The 17,773-nt window shown below is 32.9% G+C and overlaps 1 protein-coding gene across 3 annotated transcripts in view; it reads right to left on the bottom strand.

The window, feature by feature from the left end:
• The window catches only part of MIPOL1 (mirror-image polydactyly 1), a 333,558-nt gene that overhangs the window by 231,251 nt on the left and 84,534 nt on the right, over nt 1–17,773 (bottom strand). For 2 of the 3 annotated variants that reach the window (XM_010835319.1, XM_010835321.1), the window contains exon 2: nt 16,288–16,366. In XM_010835319.1, the coding sequence (XP_010833621.1) occupies nt 16,288–16,366 (79 nt within the window). Of the gene's footprint in view, nt 1–16,287; nt 16,367–16,937; nt 17,076–17,773 lie in introns of all 3 variants that reach the window. The other variant, XM_010835320.1, reaches the window with a different exon arrangement.

Here is a 17,773-nt window from a genome sequence, read left to right as displayed (position 1 = left end):
TCTCAAGAGGCAGGTCAGGTGGTCTGGGATTCCCATCTCTTTCAGAATTTTCCACAGTTTATTGTGATCCACAAAGTCAAAGGCTTTGGCATAGTCAATAAAGCAAAAATAGATGTTTTTCTGGAACTCTCTTGCTTTTTCCATGATCCAGTGGATGTTGGCAATTTGATCTCTGGTTCTTCTGCCTTTTCTAAAACCAGCTTGAACAACTGGAAGTTCACGGTTCACATATTGCTGAAGCCTGGCTTGGAGAATTTTGAGCATTACTTTACCAGTGTGTGAGATGAGTGCAATTGTGCGGTAGTTTGAGCATTCTTTGGCATTGTCTTTCTTTGGGATTGGAATGAAAACTGACCTTTTCCAGTCCTGTGGCCACTGCTGACTTTTCCAAATTTGCTGGCATATTGAGTACAGCACTTTCAGAGCATCATCTTTCAGGATGTGAAATAGCTCAACTGGAATTCCATCACCTCCACTAGCTTTGTTCGTAGTGATGCTTTCTAAGGCCCACTTGACTTCACATTCCAGGATGTCTGGCTCTAGGTCAGTGATCACACCATCGTGCTTCTCTTGGTCATGAAGATCTTTTTTGTACAGTTCTTCTGTGTATTTCTGCCACCTCTTCTTAATATCTACTGCTTCTGTTAGGTCCATACCATTTCTGTCCTTTATCGAGCCCATCTTTGCATGAAATGTTCCCTTGGTATCTCTAATTTTCTTGAAGAGATCCCTAGTCTTTCCCATTCTGTTGTTTTCGTCTATTTCTTGGCACTGATCACTGAGGAAGGCTTTCTTATCTCTCCTTGATATTCTTTGGAACTCTGCATTGAGATGCTTGTATCTTTCCTTTTCTCCTTTGCTTTTTGCTTCTCTTCTTTTCACAGCTACTTGTAAGGCCTCCTCAGACAGCCATTTTGCTTTTTTGCATTTCTTTTCCACTTCAGCTTACCTAACGTCAAATTTTGTGATCCCTGAACTCTTGGTTAAATTAGGTCTTTTCACCTGTGAATGTGATATCTTCTTCAAACAGAGCAGACATGGAACCTTGTCAATAAGAGGGTTCTTGACTGATCCCTCCTGGATCCGAGTAATCATTAACTCTTGAAGTATTATCAAAATAAACTCATAAACTTCTAATGCACTTCTGGGTTTTAATTCTAAATGTTTAATACTTCTGAAGAATTCATACTATGTGATTTGGCTCTATTTCTGGATGTTTCTAATCTTGTTCTGTAGTAAAAGGTTTTAGATTCCTAACTGCAACTGTTCATCAGATATTTGGAGGCTGATCTGAAACTATCCATATTCTTCTAATGAGAATTTAATTTTACTTTAAAGTAAACAAGGTGACTTATAAAATTTTCCTTCCTGTCTGCTTTTTACCTTTTTTTTTTTTTTTTTCGGACAAACTATTTTAGCAAGTCTTCCTTAAATCCTCTGAATGGTCTCAACAGTCCTGTACTCTGCCATACTGCATTACCTTATATCAGAATTTGATCATTTGTATAGAAAGTTTGACCCCATTATTTATTAATTAATGACTTCCCTGGTGGCTCAGATGGTAAAGCATCTGCCTACAATGTGGGAGACCTGGGTTCAATCCCTGGGTTGGGAAATCTCCTGGAGAAGGAAATGGCAACCCACTCCAGTATTCTTGCCTGGAAAATCCCATGGATGGAGGAGCCTGGTAGACTACAGTCCATGGGGTCGCAAAGAGTCGGACATGACTGGGTGACTTCACTTTCACTTAATAATCATCCATGGAAATGCCACAGTGTGATATGTCCTGTGGTAAGTACTGGGAAAACAAAGACGGGTAAGAAACAGATTCTCCCCTCAAAGACTCTACAGTCCAGTGAAGAAGACAAACTGATCTAATAATTTGAAGACAATGTACTAAGGAGCATGCTAGGGCTACAAAGACCACAAACAAAACATACTAGACATCTTGATGCTCAGCTGGAAGACTGTGGGATGATTTCACAAAGGCATTTATTCCAAACCATGACAAACAGAAATATGCAAAGTAATGGACTATCAAAGGGTTTGAGTTCAGTAAAGAAAAAGCGGACAGACTGTAAGAATAAGAGAACAGGAAGAACGAGTACAAAAGAGAAGGAATAGCTTTAGGAAAAACAAAGACATTTGGTGTTTTGAAAGGACTAGATGCTATAGTCGAGGAGTGAAAACTTGTAAAATGTGTAACATTGTAAAGACAAGATGTGGTAGATCTGGGAATGTGTTGATTAAATAGACTGATGATGAAGTACTTGGAGAGGAATAAATGAAGGTATCAAGGTACAGGGAATGCTACCTTTCAAGACACTGAAGTCATTCAGAAAAAAGGCAAGCAATGGAGACCAGAGATGAAAGACAAATGCAAAAGACTTCACTGGCTGCATAAACATGCTAAAGAAGACAGAACCTGATGAGAAAGCTGACTGATGGTAGACAACAGTCATCTCTTTCTACCTTTTTACTTTGAAATAATTCCAGTCTTATTAAAATGTTGCAAATATAGTACAAAGGGTTCCTATATAACCTTCATGCAGATTCCTCAAATGTTAACATTTTACCACACTTGCTTTATTATTTATTCTATGTCAGTCTACCTACACATATATATTTTTTTCTGAAACATTTCAAAGTAAGTTGCAGGCATGATTCACTTTGACTTTTCAGGTCAAATATCAAGATGGTGCTGTACCATACTTCAGTTTACCAAATTTTCTTTACCTTATTCAAAGGTCAACTTAAATTCAATTTCTGAGTTAATACCTTCACCAACCAAGAGAAAACTGCATTTAGTTACTCTAATTCAGTCTTCAGTTACTTTTCCTAAACTTTGCAGGCCCAACAGAAAAATTTTTACCAAGTAATAACAGGTTGATGCTACCAAAAACTTTAGTTGAGATGTTGAATTAGCCCCATCACTTGCAAAAAATATTGAATTAGCAATATATCAATAAAGTGTAGCAACAGTGAAGTTATGGGTCTGTTTCATACACTATTCAAGTTGAAAGATGAGATAAATGTTTAAAAGAACTCACTTCCGATTCAAATTTACCTCTAGGCAGATGAAAACACTCTATTCTGTTGATGCCTCTCTTTCATGGTCTGAAATGGAAACTCTATAACTTTCTTTAATAATTTGCTTCAGTGTTGAATCAACATCATTGTCAATTGTTTCATCATTAGGACTAACAGAATTAAAACTATTTAAATTCATTTCTTCATATGAACTTAAGAATGTAACCAATCTTTTCTTCATAATTCATGTCTATGAAATCTAACTTTCCTCAAATAACATGAAATTTTTTGTGATGACTAATAAATCCCTTTATTTATTTGCTCTTCTGTGGGCATGCTGTATTAATTGGACATATGAATTTTAACTACTTAAAACAAATATATTCTCCAATTTTTACAATACAATATTTTTACATGCTACCTAATGTAATCACTGCCATGTAAACCTATCCTGTCACCATTGAAAATAATGCTATAGAAGATGATTACTCAGTATGCTTCAAATGCCACCTACTGCTATTGTTAGAGCCAGTTTATTCATCTGGGCAAACTGGGTGAATTTAGTAACAACTTTTTAAAACTCTTAATGCATGTGTGTTGGCCGGCTGTATGATATGGTGTGAAGACCCTGTATCTTCCTAGTGACTTTCATATTGTTTCTGTGGATCATTTTCATGATCTAACAAATTCTCCCCTTACCGCTGGAGGTATCAGTATTGTCAACCATTTCAGTGTTCGTATTGCTATCACATTCTCAACTCCTTAGTCTAGAAAATTAACAGCATCATACTATTTCCTAACCTAGAAAAGAACGCTTTGGGATCCCCTTTGACATCAGTTCTCCAGACAATTATACATTAATGTATAATATACTCAGCTACATTGATGCCATCCAAGAAATCATAACTCAGGGCCAAAAATAACTGTTACTTCACAACTACTATACAGAAGTGAGGAGGCAGTTAGAATCAAATAGGGATTCTTAGAGGCTGGGAAATTCCGTCCTGTCTGGCTTTGTAAATAGTTTGTGACAACTGGTATCTGTGTAAATGGATTTGATGGTCCCCTGGGGGGTCAATACTGTTTACAGAGCTGTTTCTTCAGAGTGGTTGAGCTAGAATTGTCTCTAGGGATCTTACAGGGGTTACTCAGAATAGCAACATCACAGGTACCTGAGAGCTCAGTGGCAGAAAAGAGAAAGAAGGATGGAAGTGTAACAGGCAAGTGCATTCAAATAAATGTATTTCTTGCTCCTTCACATGCAGGTGCTCCTCAAGGGCACTGACTATCTAAAATGAACCATAAAAGAAGCAATTTGTAATTATGTTGTCTGACACTTGCTAACATAATTGGTCATCACTTCTTTATACTCCATCTTTCTTTTTTTGAAAAGGTTGTTACTTTGATTGTAGCATTAGATTTTATAAATATAAAAAGAATGAAAATCTCATGTTTATCGCTTCTTTCTTTTGTATACTGTCACTACATTATGTAAAAACATCAAAATGATAAGACTTTTTTTTTAACTGTTGAATAAGTATAAATGTGATTTCATGATGGATTTACTATAGTCCCACATTTTAAACAGAATATGTCTTTTTTTCCAATGGTTAAGAATTTTTCTAAACAAACATTAGTTTCAACATAGCCCCTAATAACTTCTATCAATTCCTTGGATAAGTTACATGTAGATCATCTATCTCTATATGTATACAAATACTCTTTACTCCCTTTACTAAATACTTTGGACTATTTGCTTCCTATTATGTGTGGGGTGATTAGTTTTCCATATAGATGCATATATGAGCTTTTCTCTCCCCAGACATAAAAGACATCAGAAACTTCTGCCATATTATAGTAACTCCACTTAACATGAGTGAGTACAAGAGCAAAGTTCAGACCTTCCAAGTAGAATATTGGTGTATTTAGAGTTTCCAAGCAAAACCAGAGTGCATGGACTCTGAAGACAGACCACAGAGTTTGAATTCCAGCTCTACAACATAGCTGTATGACCTTTACCAAATTAATAAACTTCTCATCAATTTCCCTATCAGTAAAAAGCACACAAAAAAAGCACCTACTCAAAAGGTTATTATGAGAATTAAATTATTTAAATTATATAATCTCTTAGAAAAGTATCAGCATAGAAAACACACTCAATAAATTTTAGCTATTATTATTTGCAAGTATCTACTTGGCTAAAAGCAAAATATTTTCTTATTAAACTGTAGTAAGAATACATAAAAATACAATTGAGGAAAAAATTTCTATTAAAATCAAAAGGCATCAACGTGGAAAATAAATAAAATGCTACTTTGTTCAATGAGATACATACAAACAAGAGAAGATACTTAACAAGCTTAATTACAACTTGTAGTTAATACATAATGGTTTAATAAAGTTTGTATGAGATTATAAAGCTGAAAAATTACAAAAATAACAGAACTTCAAAACTCAGAAATCCTGACATTAGGAAAAGATCCTGAAAGAAAAGTCCATCTCATAGCAAGAAAATTAAGAGGATATTTCTGTAAATGCACTCCCACAGCAGGAAAATAAGGAATTTAAATAGCATGTTTCTGTAACATAATTTGAACACTACTATACTGGCACATGAAATTAGATATGATCAGGACCATGGGTAATAGATCACAGGTACTTATTCTTCAGAGATTCTAATTTAGGAGTCACAAGAAATTAGGTAACTTCTGGATCTTTGGCTTAAAAACTGCAAACTTGTTACCTGCATATTGTATACTCTCTTGAGGTGTTTTTAATTTATTTTTTGGCTTAACCAGCCTTATGAAGAAGAAGAAGAAGATACTATAACTTTAATTTTCATTGTTTTGTATTCTAATTGCTCATATTTCAAGCATTCAAAGCACATGGAGCCATTGGCTATTATGTTGAAAAGCACAGATACACAGTTTTGTGTAATTCTAATAAGGTGTATCATATATACTGAGGGGAGGTCAAAAACATATGATGGGGGAGAGGCTGGACATAGCTCTAAGATTTTAAAATAAGGCTTCATAAAAGTTTATTAACCTGAAAAATCATGAAACCTAGGAATGTCACATAATTTATTCACTTGTACATGAATTCAAAATAAACTATGTCCTTTCATTCCATTACATGGTTGTATCTCTAAATAAACATGTCAAAAAGAACTAGTGAGGTTATTTCTTCTTTGATTAAGATAATTCAATGGCTTAGTATACCACATTTCAAGTTATCCAATGACTAGACATATAAATCACCTTACTGGAATTTTGCTTTATTATTTAAAAAAGCTTTTGAAGTGGTGGTCCTAAACAAATTTTTTAAAGTTTTTGTTTCAAGCCTGAAACAGTCATGAACACATCGATATTCATTCAACACATTTCTGCAAAAACTGTTCTATTGTAGTATTTCAGCTTTTAAATTTTAACATTTTCACCATATGAAGACCATGAACACAGTACAATTACCTAAAGCTTATACTACCTAACTTATGAAACTATCACATAAATTAAAGCTTTGTAAAAATTATATCATCCTACTTAAACCATTGCAAATATTATTTAAGCTAAAATGATTGTGAAAACTATCATAAAATTAGATTAACTAGCAGAATAGTACTCTATATTCTCTTTATTCCCCCGTGACATGAACTATTTGGCTACTTACTATATTTCTAATCTTTTCAACCTTTTCAATTTTTCCTAAGAATAATTTATATAAAGTAATTAAATATATGAATCAACTAGGTAAGTCTTACATTTCTACCACTGCAAGTAAAATGGGTTTTTTAATTATATATTTTTTGTTTGCTAAGTATGAACACATACTAATTGTCTATGAATTCAACAATCCCATAAAGCATTTATGGAAGGTAACCTTTTTAATAGCAATTGTAAAAAGGAGAAAAAATGATTTCGTTACATGTGCCTTTCATTTTATTTAAGATCATCTTTAGATTTGGAAAATAAAACAGGAGAATCACCAGTCAGATACTAAGTGGAAATCACTGAAACACAATGTTAGTTCTAATGGATGGATGATTGTATTTGGTCTTTTGAAACTTTGAAGTATAGGTAAGTCTTGATCACACAAATTAATAAATCCTAAAGCTGGAGTTAACAATAACCATTACACCCAAATTCTGCAGCTTAGCCCAGCCAATTTTTCAAAAGGTCAGGTTGTGAACTGGAGAAGATCAGGGAGGTCCACCGCATAGCTTTGTTGCCAGGCATCTCTCGTCTGGATTGTTGCAGGCATTTATTAGTATTCGTCAGCAGACTCAACAGAGCAAACAAGAAATTCAAGCACGAATAATAAAATGAAATGCTGCTATATAACCCTTTGTCATTCAGCAAATATGGGACTTTTTAGCTACATTGTTCCTAAACCTGGGTTACTACTTTAATTTTTCTCCCCAGTGCTGACTGAATGAGTATGCATGTGTGTTAAATGCAGAGCTCCCCTAACAACTGCAGGACTGCCATTTAATCTGTTGGTAGATGGACCATTTCCTGTGGGAACCCTAGCTATGATTTCCAGATCCACCAAATAAATCTCAGATTAAGATTCCAAATGAAACCTGCCTTTGGCAGATAAAAAATGTCAAGATGGATATAAACAGTAAAATTATAAATTATCTAGGTGTTGCATGACAAACTAATGTTCATTTTTTTTGTTGACATGTGCCTAGATATCAAAACTATATGAGACATTCATCAAATGTCACACTTTCATAATATTGGAGGCATCATTAAAACTGTTTGACTAAGGACCTCAAAGTGTTTAAGCAGTAGCTCAAAAGTATATTTGTGCAAAGTAGAAGAATAAATTTACATATCAGCAGCAGCTCATAAGGGATGGGTAAATATTCTGTTTATCTCTCATTGTAATTCAGGTTACTTTAAATACAAGGTTTTAGGAAATCATTACACTCTATATGGCATCATTACATAACTTTCTATGCAAATGATGTATGTTTTATTCAAATTCACCATTTATTTGGTGGGGGAGGGAACAAAAGGAAAAGGTAGGCACTCTCATTTTATTAATCAACTGTGACTACTATACTAATGTACATCATCATCACCATCTTGTTAGTATTTTTTAACTTTTAAAAAAAGCATTAAATACCTGAGACAAAAAAAGCCTGAGAAAAGTAAAAATTATCTATGTATATAATCTGTTCATTTCAAATGACTGTGGTGAGAGGCAGAGACTTTTAAAAAAGAAAAAGGTAAAGAAGGACCAATATAGAACCTATTAGAGACCAATGGTCTATTAAAAATGCAGAGGAAGTCTCCGACGCTAGTCTTCACTGCATTCTCAGGAGATCTAGGACTTCTTTTTTAATGAAAATTTTTGTTTTGTCTTCGCTCTTCTTACCTGGACTAATGCAGCACTGTCCTGATGCTGAAATATATCGACTGATTATAAAATATAGACAATGAAGGTTTCTGAAAGGAAAAAAATCAGATTTGCTGAACCGAAATATTACTCTTTTTAACTTTAAACTCTTAAAAGCAATTGAATAAAAGCCTTCAGTGACTCCAAATTCTGCAACATTTGGTTTCCTGACAAAAGATTCAAAAATCATTTAATCTACTTAAAATAACAATTCCTTGAAATTTGTAAAATCTTTACACTTAATTTAATCCATGGAAAGGATACAAAATAGTCTGCATTCCATACTCAAAATGCTAGAATTTATACACAATCCTGATTCTTTCAGAATTATGGATTTCTCCAGTTCTTCCTATCAGATTTCCTCCAATACGTGTTGTGGATTCAAGGAAACTAAGGCTAAATAAACCTTACCTATCTTAATCTGTTAGGGATCAACATTAATCTGAAAATTAATCTGAAACAGAGAGGATAAAACTTAAATAGGATATTAAGGAAGGAAATAAGAGTATTTTTTGCTTAATTTTGAATATATTTCTAAACTCAAAATCAAAGAATGTTACCATGTTTTAGAGTACATCACATTATTTTAAGTATAGCCAGTGAAACTATTAAAAAAGAGTATTTGATTTTTAACTTCAAACATTTAATTTGCAAAAACTAACATATTCAGTATCTATACAAGTATAATTTTTACCAATGTGAACAGATTACTTTTAGCTTTTCATTCACTAGCATCCTGATTTTAAAGCACAGAAAAGTTTCAATATGTGAAGACAAAATAAATTAAAAATGAAGTCAAAATATAATTTTCTGAAATAATTACTTTTACCTTACATCTTATCAGCACAATTATACCATTTGGCAAAATTTATCAATTTTACCACAAAGCTACAGATTAGAATTTTTAATTCAATCATTCAGACTATGAAATAATCTATGCAACCAATTTCAAAATTTTATAGCTTGATCTTCTAAATTTGTTTTTTATTCCCCAAGAAAAAACAAAGTCACAAAAGGCAAAACATGAAGAAAATTTGTATCTGAAACTTCCTCCCAGAAGATAATGATGTCTTACATGACAGGTAGTTTTGATTAAAACACAAATATATACACATACTAAACCCCAAATTTTATATTCAACTTCCAGATATATTTACAACCAAAAACAGAATAAATGTAGTCACATCAGTCCTACTCTACAGTCAGTCAGTCAACCTGAACCAACTGTGTAAATGGTCATAAATTCAGTCTATACACCACTGTATATTGATTCAGATCAACAAAATCAACAAAATGCCAATGCACACTCAGGACAATCATGCTAAGGTGACAAATGCAGCCACTATGGAGACCATAATAATCATCTTAAGTATGATCCACTGAAATTGCAATTTCTAAAAAATTTAAGATTCATAAAATAATAAAAAAATAAAAAAATAAAAAATTTAAGATTCAATAATATTATATTGAGATTTGTGTCATAAATATGTGTTCCAGGAAGTGCTCTGGTATGAAAGGGCCCTAACCAGAAATGAATGAGGACTTTTATCAAAGAGCTCAGATTCTTAAGAATGGAAAAGTTAAAGCCAAAAACTTTTGAAAAATTCAAGTAGTTTTTTTCTATTAAAAAAAATGTATTTTAATGGTCACAAATATATTTAAAACAGCTCTTTAAAAGCAGAATTGCATTTCCTTAAATCAAAGAAATAGTTCCAAGTTGTAAAAAGAGAGGATCATACTAATAGCATAGAAATGGAGAAGTAGTCCCATTAAAAAAAAATTACCATTTTTCATGCTTAGTCTTCTTAGTGATTATCATTTTTACAAAATGAAGGACTGAAAGGGTAGTAAGAATTCCATGTGAAGAGTATAGGCTGAAAAAGACTCTAAAAGACTCTAAATTTAGTTTTAAAAAAAAGAAAGAAAGAAAAGAAATAAAGAGTCCTATTATCTCCCAAAATTTTCCCTCATTAGGAATTTATGGGCAGGTTTATCAACTCTAGCAAATGCACCACTCAGCTGTTCTTGTGTGGGGTTAGGTAGTAGGGGTGCAATGGGAACTCTGTACTTTTTGCTCAGTTTTGCTGAGAACTTAAAGCTATTCTACAAAATAAAGTCTTTTTAAAAAACTGCCCACAAAAGTAAAAAATATATATGACATATATTCATAAATGTGAATTACTAAGAGCAGAAATGATAAATCCCAAAACATGGTTTATAATAAACTTCATTACCAGCTAGAAGACTAAGTTGTCCGTAGAAAAATTTTTTGGTTTTCCATTACATTTTTCTAATGAGGCCAGGAATCGTGACAGAATCATTCATATCAACCCTAAAAAACAAGGACACTCAGAATCTCATTTATTTTTATAAACTTATTTTTTTAAAAAAATAAATTATTTTTTTTCTAAAAGAATATAACCTCAATCATGCTTTTAAGGGTATCTTAGCATTTCCTCTGGAAATGAATCAATCCTTGTTGGCTCACTGCCAGCAGTCCTAAAACCACTTTCAAATATTCTCAATGGTCATGTGTAAGAAACCACCAGAACTCTATTAAGTTAGAACCTATGGAGATAAATAGTAAATTTAGGCAGACCTTGACATGCTCTTTTTTTAACCCTTCTATGGCAAAACAAAAATTAGAAATGCGTTCTTATATTCACCCTTGCCAAAAGAAAAAGGCAAATTGTATGATGTCACTAGTGTGAAGATTATTACTGCAATTGCGATTTCAATACAGACACAATTAGATTTTACCCTAAATGATTATTATTGATTTTATATTCTATTCTAAAAAATATAAATATACTAAATATAAACTATACTACTTTGAAAAATATCAAGTTTTTGATATTGTGGACATTATATCTAAAGAGAATAACTTCCTATAAAACTAATAATAACCATTTCAAATACTATTATTTGTGTTCTTAATACTTCCGAAACTTTTTTATAGACTATCTTTCACAGCTGGGTGGAAGAACAATGATGCAACCACCACCACTTATCTAGGCCCTATAAAAAATGTCAACAATCTATTTTTTAAGCATCTGTAAAGACCATTACTACCACTACATTATTGAAAATAATTGTTCTGGTATATGAAATTCATATAAAACTTGTTTCCTATTTCAGGTATTGTAGGTATATATGTGTGCTTTTACATACACAATCTCTCATCTTCCAAACTCTCCAAAAGGAAGTATCTCCCTGTTCCATAAACAAGAAAACTCTGGTTTGAAAATAATTATGAAACTTGCACCTAAGTCCAGGTAGGCAGTCAGTAGAAGATTGAAAAATTAAAACACAGGTCTATCTAGTTCCCAAACTTACATTCTTTCTACTATAACATGTTATTGAAATTATTAAATGCATTGGTTCTCCAGTATAATTTTCCTTTAAATTTAAACAAAATTAATAAAAACAAATTGTGTTACTCATTCAGGGAAAATAAACCATTACTAACTATAATGACAATTATTAAGTACAATTCAAATCCTGTAATTCAACACAGAATAAACAATTATGTGGACAGTTCCAACACCTTGAATTTCAAGGAGTGTCTAATCATAATGTCTAGGGGATTCATTTTTTCCTACCAGCTATCTTGCTGGTAGAAATGGATGTCCATTTTACATAAGTTGCTGTTTCCTTCCTCTCTACTTTGAAACAGTTTATGAAGATGACATGAAATTCTAATATTTTTATCATAATGATCAAAGACATTTAAAAGCATCCGGGTTGTTTTTCTATAGATGTCTACTCTTATAAAATGCTCTTAAAAAATACAATAGTTTTAGACGTAATTCAGTTACAGAACACTATATGGGCAAAAAAACACATAAAAAGAACACATAATTTGTGAAAAGAGAGAAAGATAAAAGAACCAATAATAAAGAGGTTGAAGGTGGCACACAGGTTCCAAATGCCAAGCAAAATTAAACAGTATTCTGACTCAAGAAGAAACTAACAAACTACTTATAAGTTACCTTTTGCTAGGTTTTAGTCCTTGTTATTTGATAGAAAAACCACAAAAATCATGGTAACAAAATCATGTCCTCTTTACATATAAAGAAGACAGTTGCTTTTTACTTAGAGCAGCAAGATAAAATTTTTAAAAATATTTGCTAACCTCCAATAAACTGCAATATGTAAGAAATCTATTGACATAAGCAGTTCTAGAAGGCTTTCAACTCAAGTTTCAATTGAGACAATGATTTAGAATTATGCTCACTTTTTAAAATTATGCTTAAAATAGTTTTTAAAATGTGCTTCACATTTAAATTGAGATAATACATAAGTGAAAATAACTACTCTGTGTATAAAACAAATATTAAATATAACTCCTAAAATACAAAACCTAAAAATATTAAAGAAACTCATAAAATTGAAAGGTTTTTGTCTAAAGATTCTTCAAGCTGTATGATTCCTACCATTTCTTACCCTCAATTGGTAAGAAATATTTAAAACACAGCAGACAGTGTTTAATTTGGGTAGGCACAATAACCTTCTTTAACCTTTCTTAGGGAACACTGACCCCTAAAGGTTCTAAATTTAAACAAGTTTAACAATATTCTAAATTTAACTGGTATCCAGACCTCATTTTTACCATTATTGTAGGTATATATTCTTATGGCACACATGTTTATTCATAAATCACACTTAAAATTATTTCCAACAGACTGTTGTGCACTACAAAACAACCGTGTTTCTGCTAATTTAATAAAAATCACCAAAATTTAAGAACTATCCAGTAATTTAACATACTATTCCCAATAATTATTCATAAGAGATTTCTGATCCCCAAGACTTTTTTCTTACATTGTTAAGTAAATAATAAGTAAATGCTTAAGACAGGCTAAACAGTCAATCATATAGTAACTGGTTCTTTCTGAGGGTTAACTTTACATATGCCCTTTGACTGCGCCATTTCATTTTTTTCTTCAAAAGCAGGGAGGAAAAAGGAATATTGAAAAAGAGAAGGCTTTCCTGAAAGGACAAAAACATCATTTACTTCTTAAGTAAGCCAGAAGATGTTATCAATGTTCACTACACAACACACAAATGTTGTCACCTATTGCTTCCACAACCTAAAATTTCATTCATTCAGGGCAGGGTACAAAGAAGCTTGTACAGTCTATAGATGTCTTCACTTATCCTGCCTATCAATCTCAGCTTTACATTTTCTAAACTGAGAATAATGATAAAAACCAAGAAAAATGTAAAACATTTCACCAGTTAACATTGTTTACCTCATCAAATCTTTGATGTCAAATATTTCAGCAATGTTTCTAAAATAAAGCTAGGAAAAGAATAACCACTTCAGCATTCCTTATAATGAAACTTGTAAGATGATGCAAAGTATAATAAAAGTTATTAATTAGCTCCATTTCCTTAAAAATTAAGATAACTTTAAATAAAATAACTATAAGAATAGCCTAGCTTTGAAGCAATCTGTGCTTTATGAAAAATCCCATGAACCTTGATAACAAAAAAGTAACCATATGTTTAAATGTATTGGTTATCACAAAACTCAAAAGATACTCCATTTACCTGTTTAACTTTATTTGTTAATAATGTTTCATTAATAGGTCCTTAAGGAATGTCTTAGTCCTATTTCCACTGTCCAAAAAATGTCTGTAAAAATGCAAATTTTCTTAATGATGTTTCAGTCACGTCTCCTGCAGTCTGTGCCTGCTGCAAACTATTTATGCATCTGTCTTCAGCCCTAAAACCTTCCTCTCCACAAGTGTCCTAGAGCTTCAGCAGTTCCCTTCCTTAACATTTCTCATGGTTGTTTCACATTTATGAGAAGTATTTCCTCTACGGTCCCTACTCTTTAGAGATATTAAAAATAATTCCTTTGGCTCCTTAAAGATCCTTTGGTCTATAATGTGAACCACATGGCTTTCATAGCAATGTGACCTCTGAAAAGGGAACAAAAGCAAGAAGGGCATTGTTATTTACTTCCTCTTTTCTTATTTTGCACATACATTGAGTAAGAACTGCTTTGAGTTTTTCAAGAGTGTTTGCCTGCTTATCTGCATAAATGAATAAAAACAGCTACAACAAATAGTTTCCTGCTTCACACCAATACATCATTATCACAAGTTGAATATAAAGAGAGTAGACTAAAATCAAGTGCCACAAAATCCTTCCACTAAAGCTATTAACTTTTCATTAAAACCTTTAACTATATACATTACTCAGGTATTACTTGCTATTCCTTTATACACAATGCAATCGGTTACGTGGATTCTAAACTCAGAACAGTAGCCTAGAATCACAAATAGAAAGGTTGCTAATGGTACGCATAAATGACAAGAAAATCGATAATATAGAAATCAAAAACAAATGGAGAAATCAAAAAAGATATACTCAGTGCAGCATCTTTCTGTATCTCAAAAGAATGTGTAGCTATTAACTGATTTAGTTCAAGGATGACAGAAGAGTTCCCTCAGATGGCCTTTAACCTTCTGAAAAAGGTAACAGTGTGGTTGGTAAATGGTGAAGAAAGCCCTGTTGAAGGAGAGGGGAAAGAGAGATATGTGCAATGTTTCGATAATAAGTCTATTTGGAAAAATTCAGAGGACATAAAAATGACGAACATAAAATTTCAAGTTTTCAACTATATGTCATACTATATTCAGAATGATTTGTTATCCAAGCATTTCAGATTTGCAACTGTATCCAGATTTAGTGTAAAAGATCTCAAATAAAAACCAAACATTTTTAAAACCCGTCTGTGTGGTGCTTATTCTACCTTGCTCTACACACAGATGGGTGTCCTCTACTTATCTACCTATGTTTGTACCCATCCATCCATCCATCCTTCCACTATTTCTCCCTTTGGCAGGACCTCTCTTTGTCTGTCTTTCAAACTGTATTTCTCTCTGACAGCTCTCTCCCTCTGCCTGTGCACATCTGTGCTTTTCTCTTTCTGTTTCTCTCCTTGTCTCTGACTCATTTCATGTCTCTGTCTCTTTTTCGAAGTATTTCTTCCGCTTTCCTCTACACACCTCTGCGAGTGTCTGTGGCTCTGACTCTAGGGAGAGTCCCCCTTTGACTATTCTTCTGTGGTTGTCTCTGAGTCTTTAGTGTACAAGTGTCTCTGTATGTCTCTGTGCCTGTATGTCTTTGTTTTTCTGTGTATGTGTCTCCTCTCCATACATGTCTGTCTGTCTCTGCATGTGTGTGTATCTTCTGTCTCTTTAACTCTGTGTCTCATCTCTGTCTCTGTCTGAGAGTGTCTGTGTGCACACAGGTGCCTCTCCGTATGTCTCTTTCCCGTCTCCGCCCAACCCTTCTCTCTCTGTCACAGTCTGTCTCCTCATTGTGTTTCTCTTACTCTGGTACTTGTCCTCCATGAGTCTCAGGATGTGTGTCTTTTTGTGTGTATCTATGCATGCGTCTCTCTGTGTATGCCTCTATACATGTATCTGTGTCTTTTTCATTGAGTTTACCATCTCCCCCTTATATCTGTGTCTCCTTTCTCTGTTTGGGTTTCTTTCTCTGAGCTTACCTCTCTGTATGCATTTCTCTACTAGTTGTTCTCTCAATCTCCTCTATCACTTTGTGGGTGTGTGTCTTTCTCTCTCTGTGTGTCTGCTTTCCTTTTTCTCTTCAGTATCTCTTGCTCTGTGCCTTTTTCTCTTTCTCCTTGTGTCTCTTTTGCAGAATGTGGGTCTTTTTGTGTATACTTCCTTCCTTGTGTGTGTGCGTGCATGCATGTGTGCTTGTGCTTATCTGCTTCTGTCTAATATACTGGTTAGAACAAACACACTTCATTCAGTGCCTTAAAGGAGCACATCACCTGGGGTTTGGTATTAATACCTTAAAAGTCCTTACCTTTTGACCAGTCCTCCATTTGCACTTCTGTTCTTGTTTGCTCTGGCAATGTCTCTGGTTTTTGCGCCAAGATTTGAGGCTAAAATAAAGCCAACTCTAGATAAATAAACTTAAAACAATATATCAGAACACACCTAAATCTTACCTTTGTTTAACAGAGAATTTACAGGATAACTGGTTTTCTAAAACACTTATAATAGGACAATTAACTGTATATTTCAACACGTGAAATTAAATCTTTTTTCTCAGGAAAAAAGTTCTTTCATTCACACTTACATTTTAGTAAATACGGTTCAAGGGTAAGCGTCTAGACATTCTTGCTCCTTTGGTTAGGGAACTATTCAATTTATTTAACTTAAGTCTTTTCCAACTATTAACACAACTTCAACAATTTAAGAAAAATAAAAATTTTACTCTATTTGTCATAAGTTTATAGCAAAAATTTCAAACTTATTTACTTGAATGTATATTTTCACATAAATATTTCATAGTGTGTAATTTTAAAATGTTACTCTAATTTTTTCAAAGGTTATTTTCAGCTTGTGGAATTGTTGGTATTTCTCTCTTTTGTTTTCATAATAAATATGATCAAAACTATGCAAGTTCACTTTTTTGCATGCTTTTAAAGAGAATAATAAAATTAGATTCACCTCACAGCTAGAACTCTGCGTTCTTTAAAAAGTCCTCAAATAGAGCTGTAGCAAGCTTCTCCTATTCCAATTTTCTCTAAATATGTTGATCTGGAGTTGGCAATCTTTTTCTAAGTTCCTCATTTACTTTTGGATTAACTGAAAATATAGGAAGTTATTAATATCAAAGAAATATGTTCCAGTCAATGAAGCCATTTCCCTCCATATTGCCCAAAAAGGTTAATAATAATTGCACTCTTTTAATAAGAGATTCATATAGCAAGACATGTAGAAAATACAGTCTTTAATAACCTCTGGAGTATTTTAAAACATGCCTTACAGGCCTTAATGTGCTTAGTAATATACTATTTAAAACCATAATTTTATCCCTTTGCGATATACAGTCACTCTTCCTCATCATTTACCCAGCTAATGAATGCCAGCAATTAGTAAAATGTAATCCCATTGCACAATCATTTTAATGCTTTTAGCACTCAGAAAAGTAAACACCAAATTAATACTGCTCAAGCCATATCAGATCCTAGTTGGAAGCAAGCAATTATAGTTCAGCTCCTCAGGTGTAATTAAATGATTGGAATGATTTAGTTCCATAAATGCAAGTTAATTCATAAGCAAGCAACAAATATACTGGGAGTAATTACAAGAAACATTGACAGTCTAAGTAGGGCTAATTCTTTTATGAGACTGATATAGTAAAATGCTGCCCTCTCCTGGGCATATAAGTGAATTCTTCAGAGCCAAAAACAAAACATTTCCCCCTACCCAAAATCTAAGTTTTAAAAGGACACTAAAAAGGGGGAAAAAAAAAAAAAAAATATATATATATATATATATAA

Source organism: Bison bison, unplaced genomic scaffold (genome assembly GCF_000754665.1).
Source record: "Bison bison bison isolate TAMUID 2011002044 unplaced genomic scaffold, Bison_UMD1.0 scf7180017864041, whole genome shotgun sequence".
Taxonomy (NCBI): Eukaryota; Metazoa; Chordata; class Mammalia; order Artiodactyla; family Bovidae; genus Bison; species Bison bison.
The sequence above is the reverse complement of the archived record's forward strand: the minus strand, read 5'-3'. Positions and strand labels throughout refer to the sequence as shown.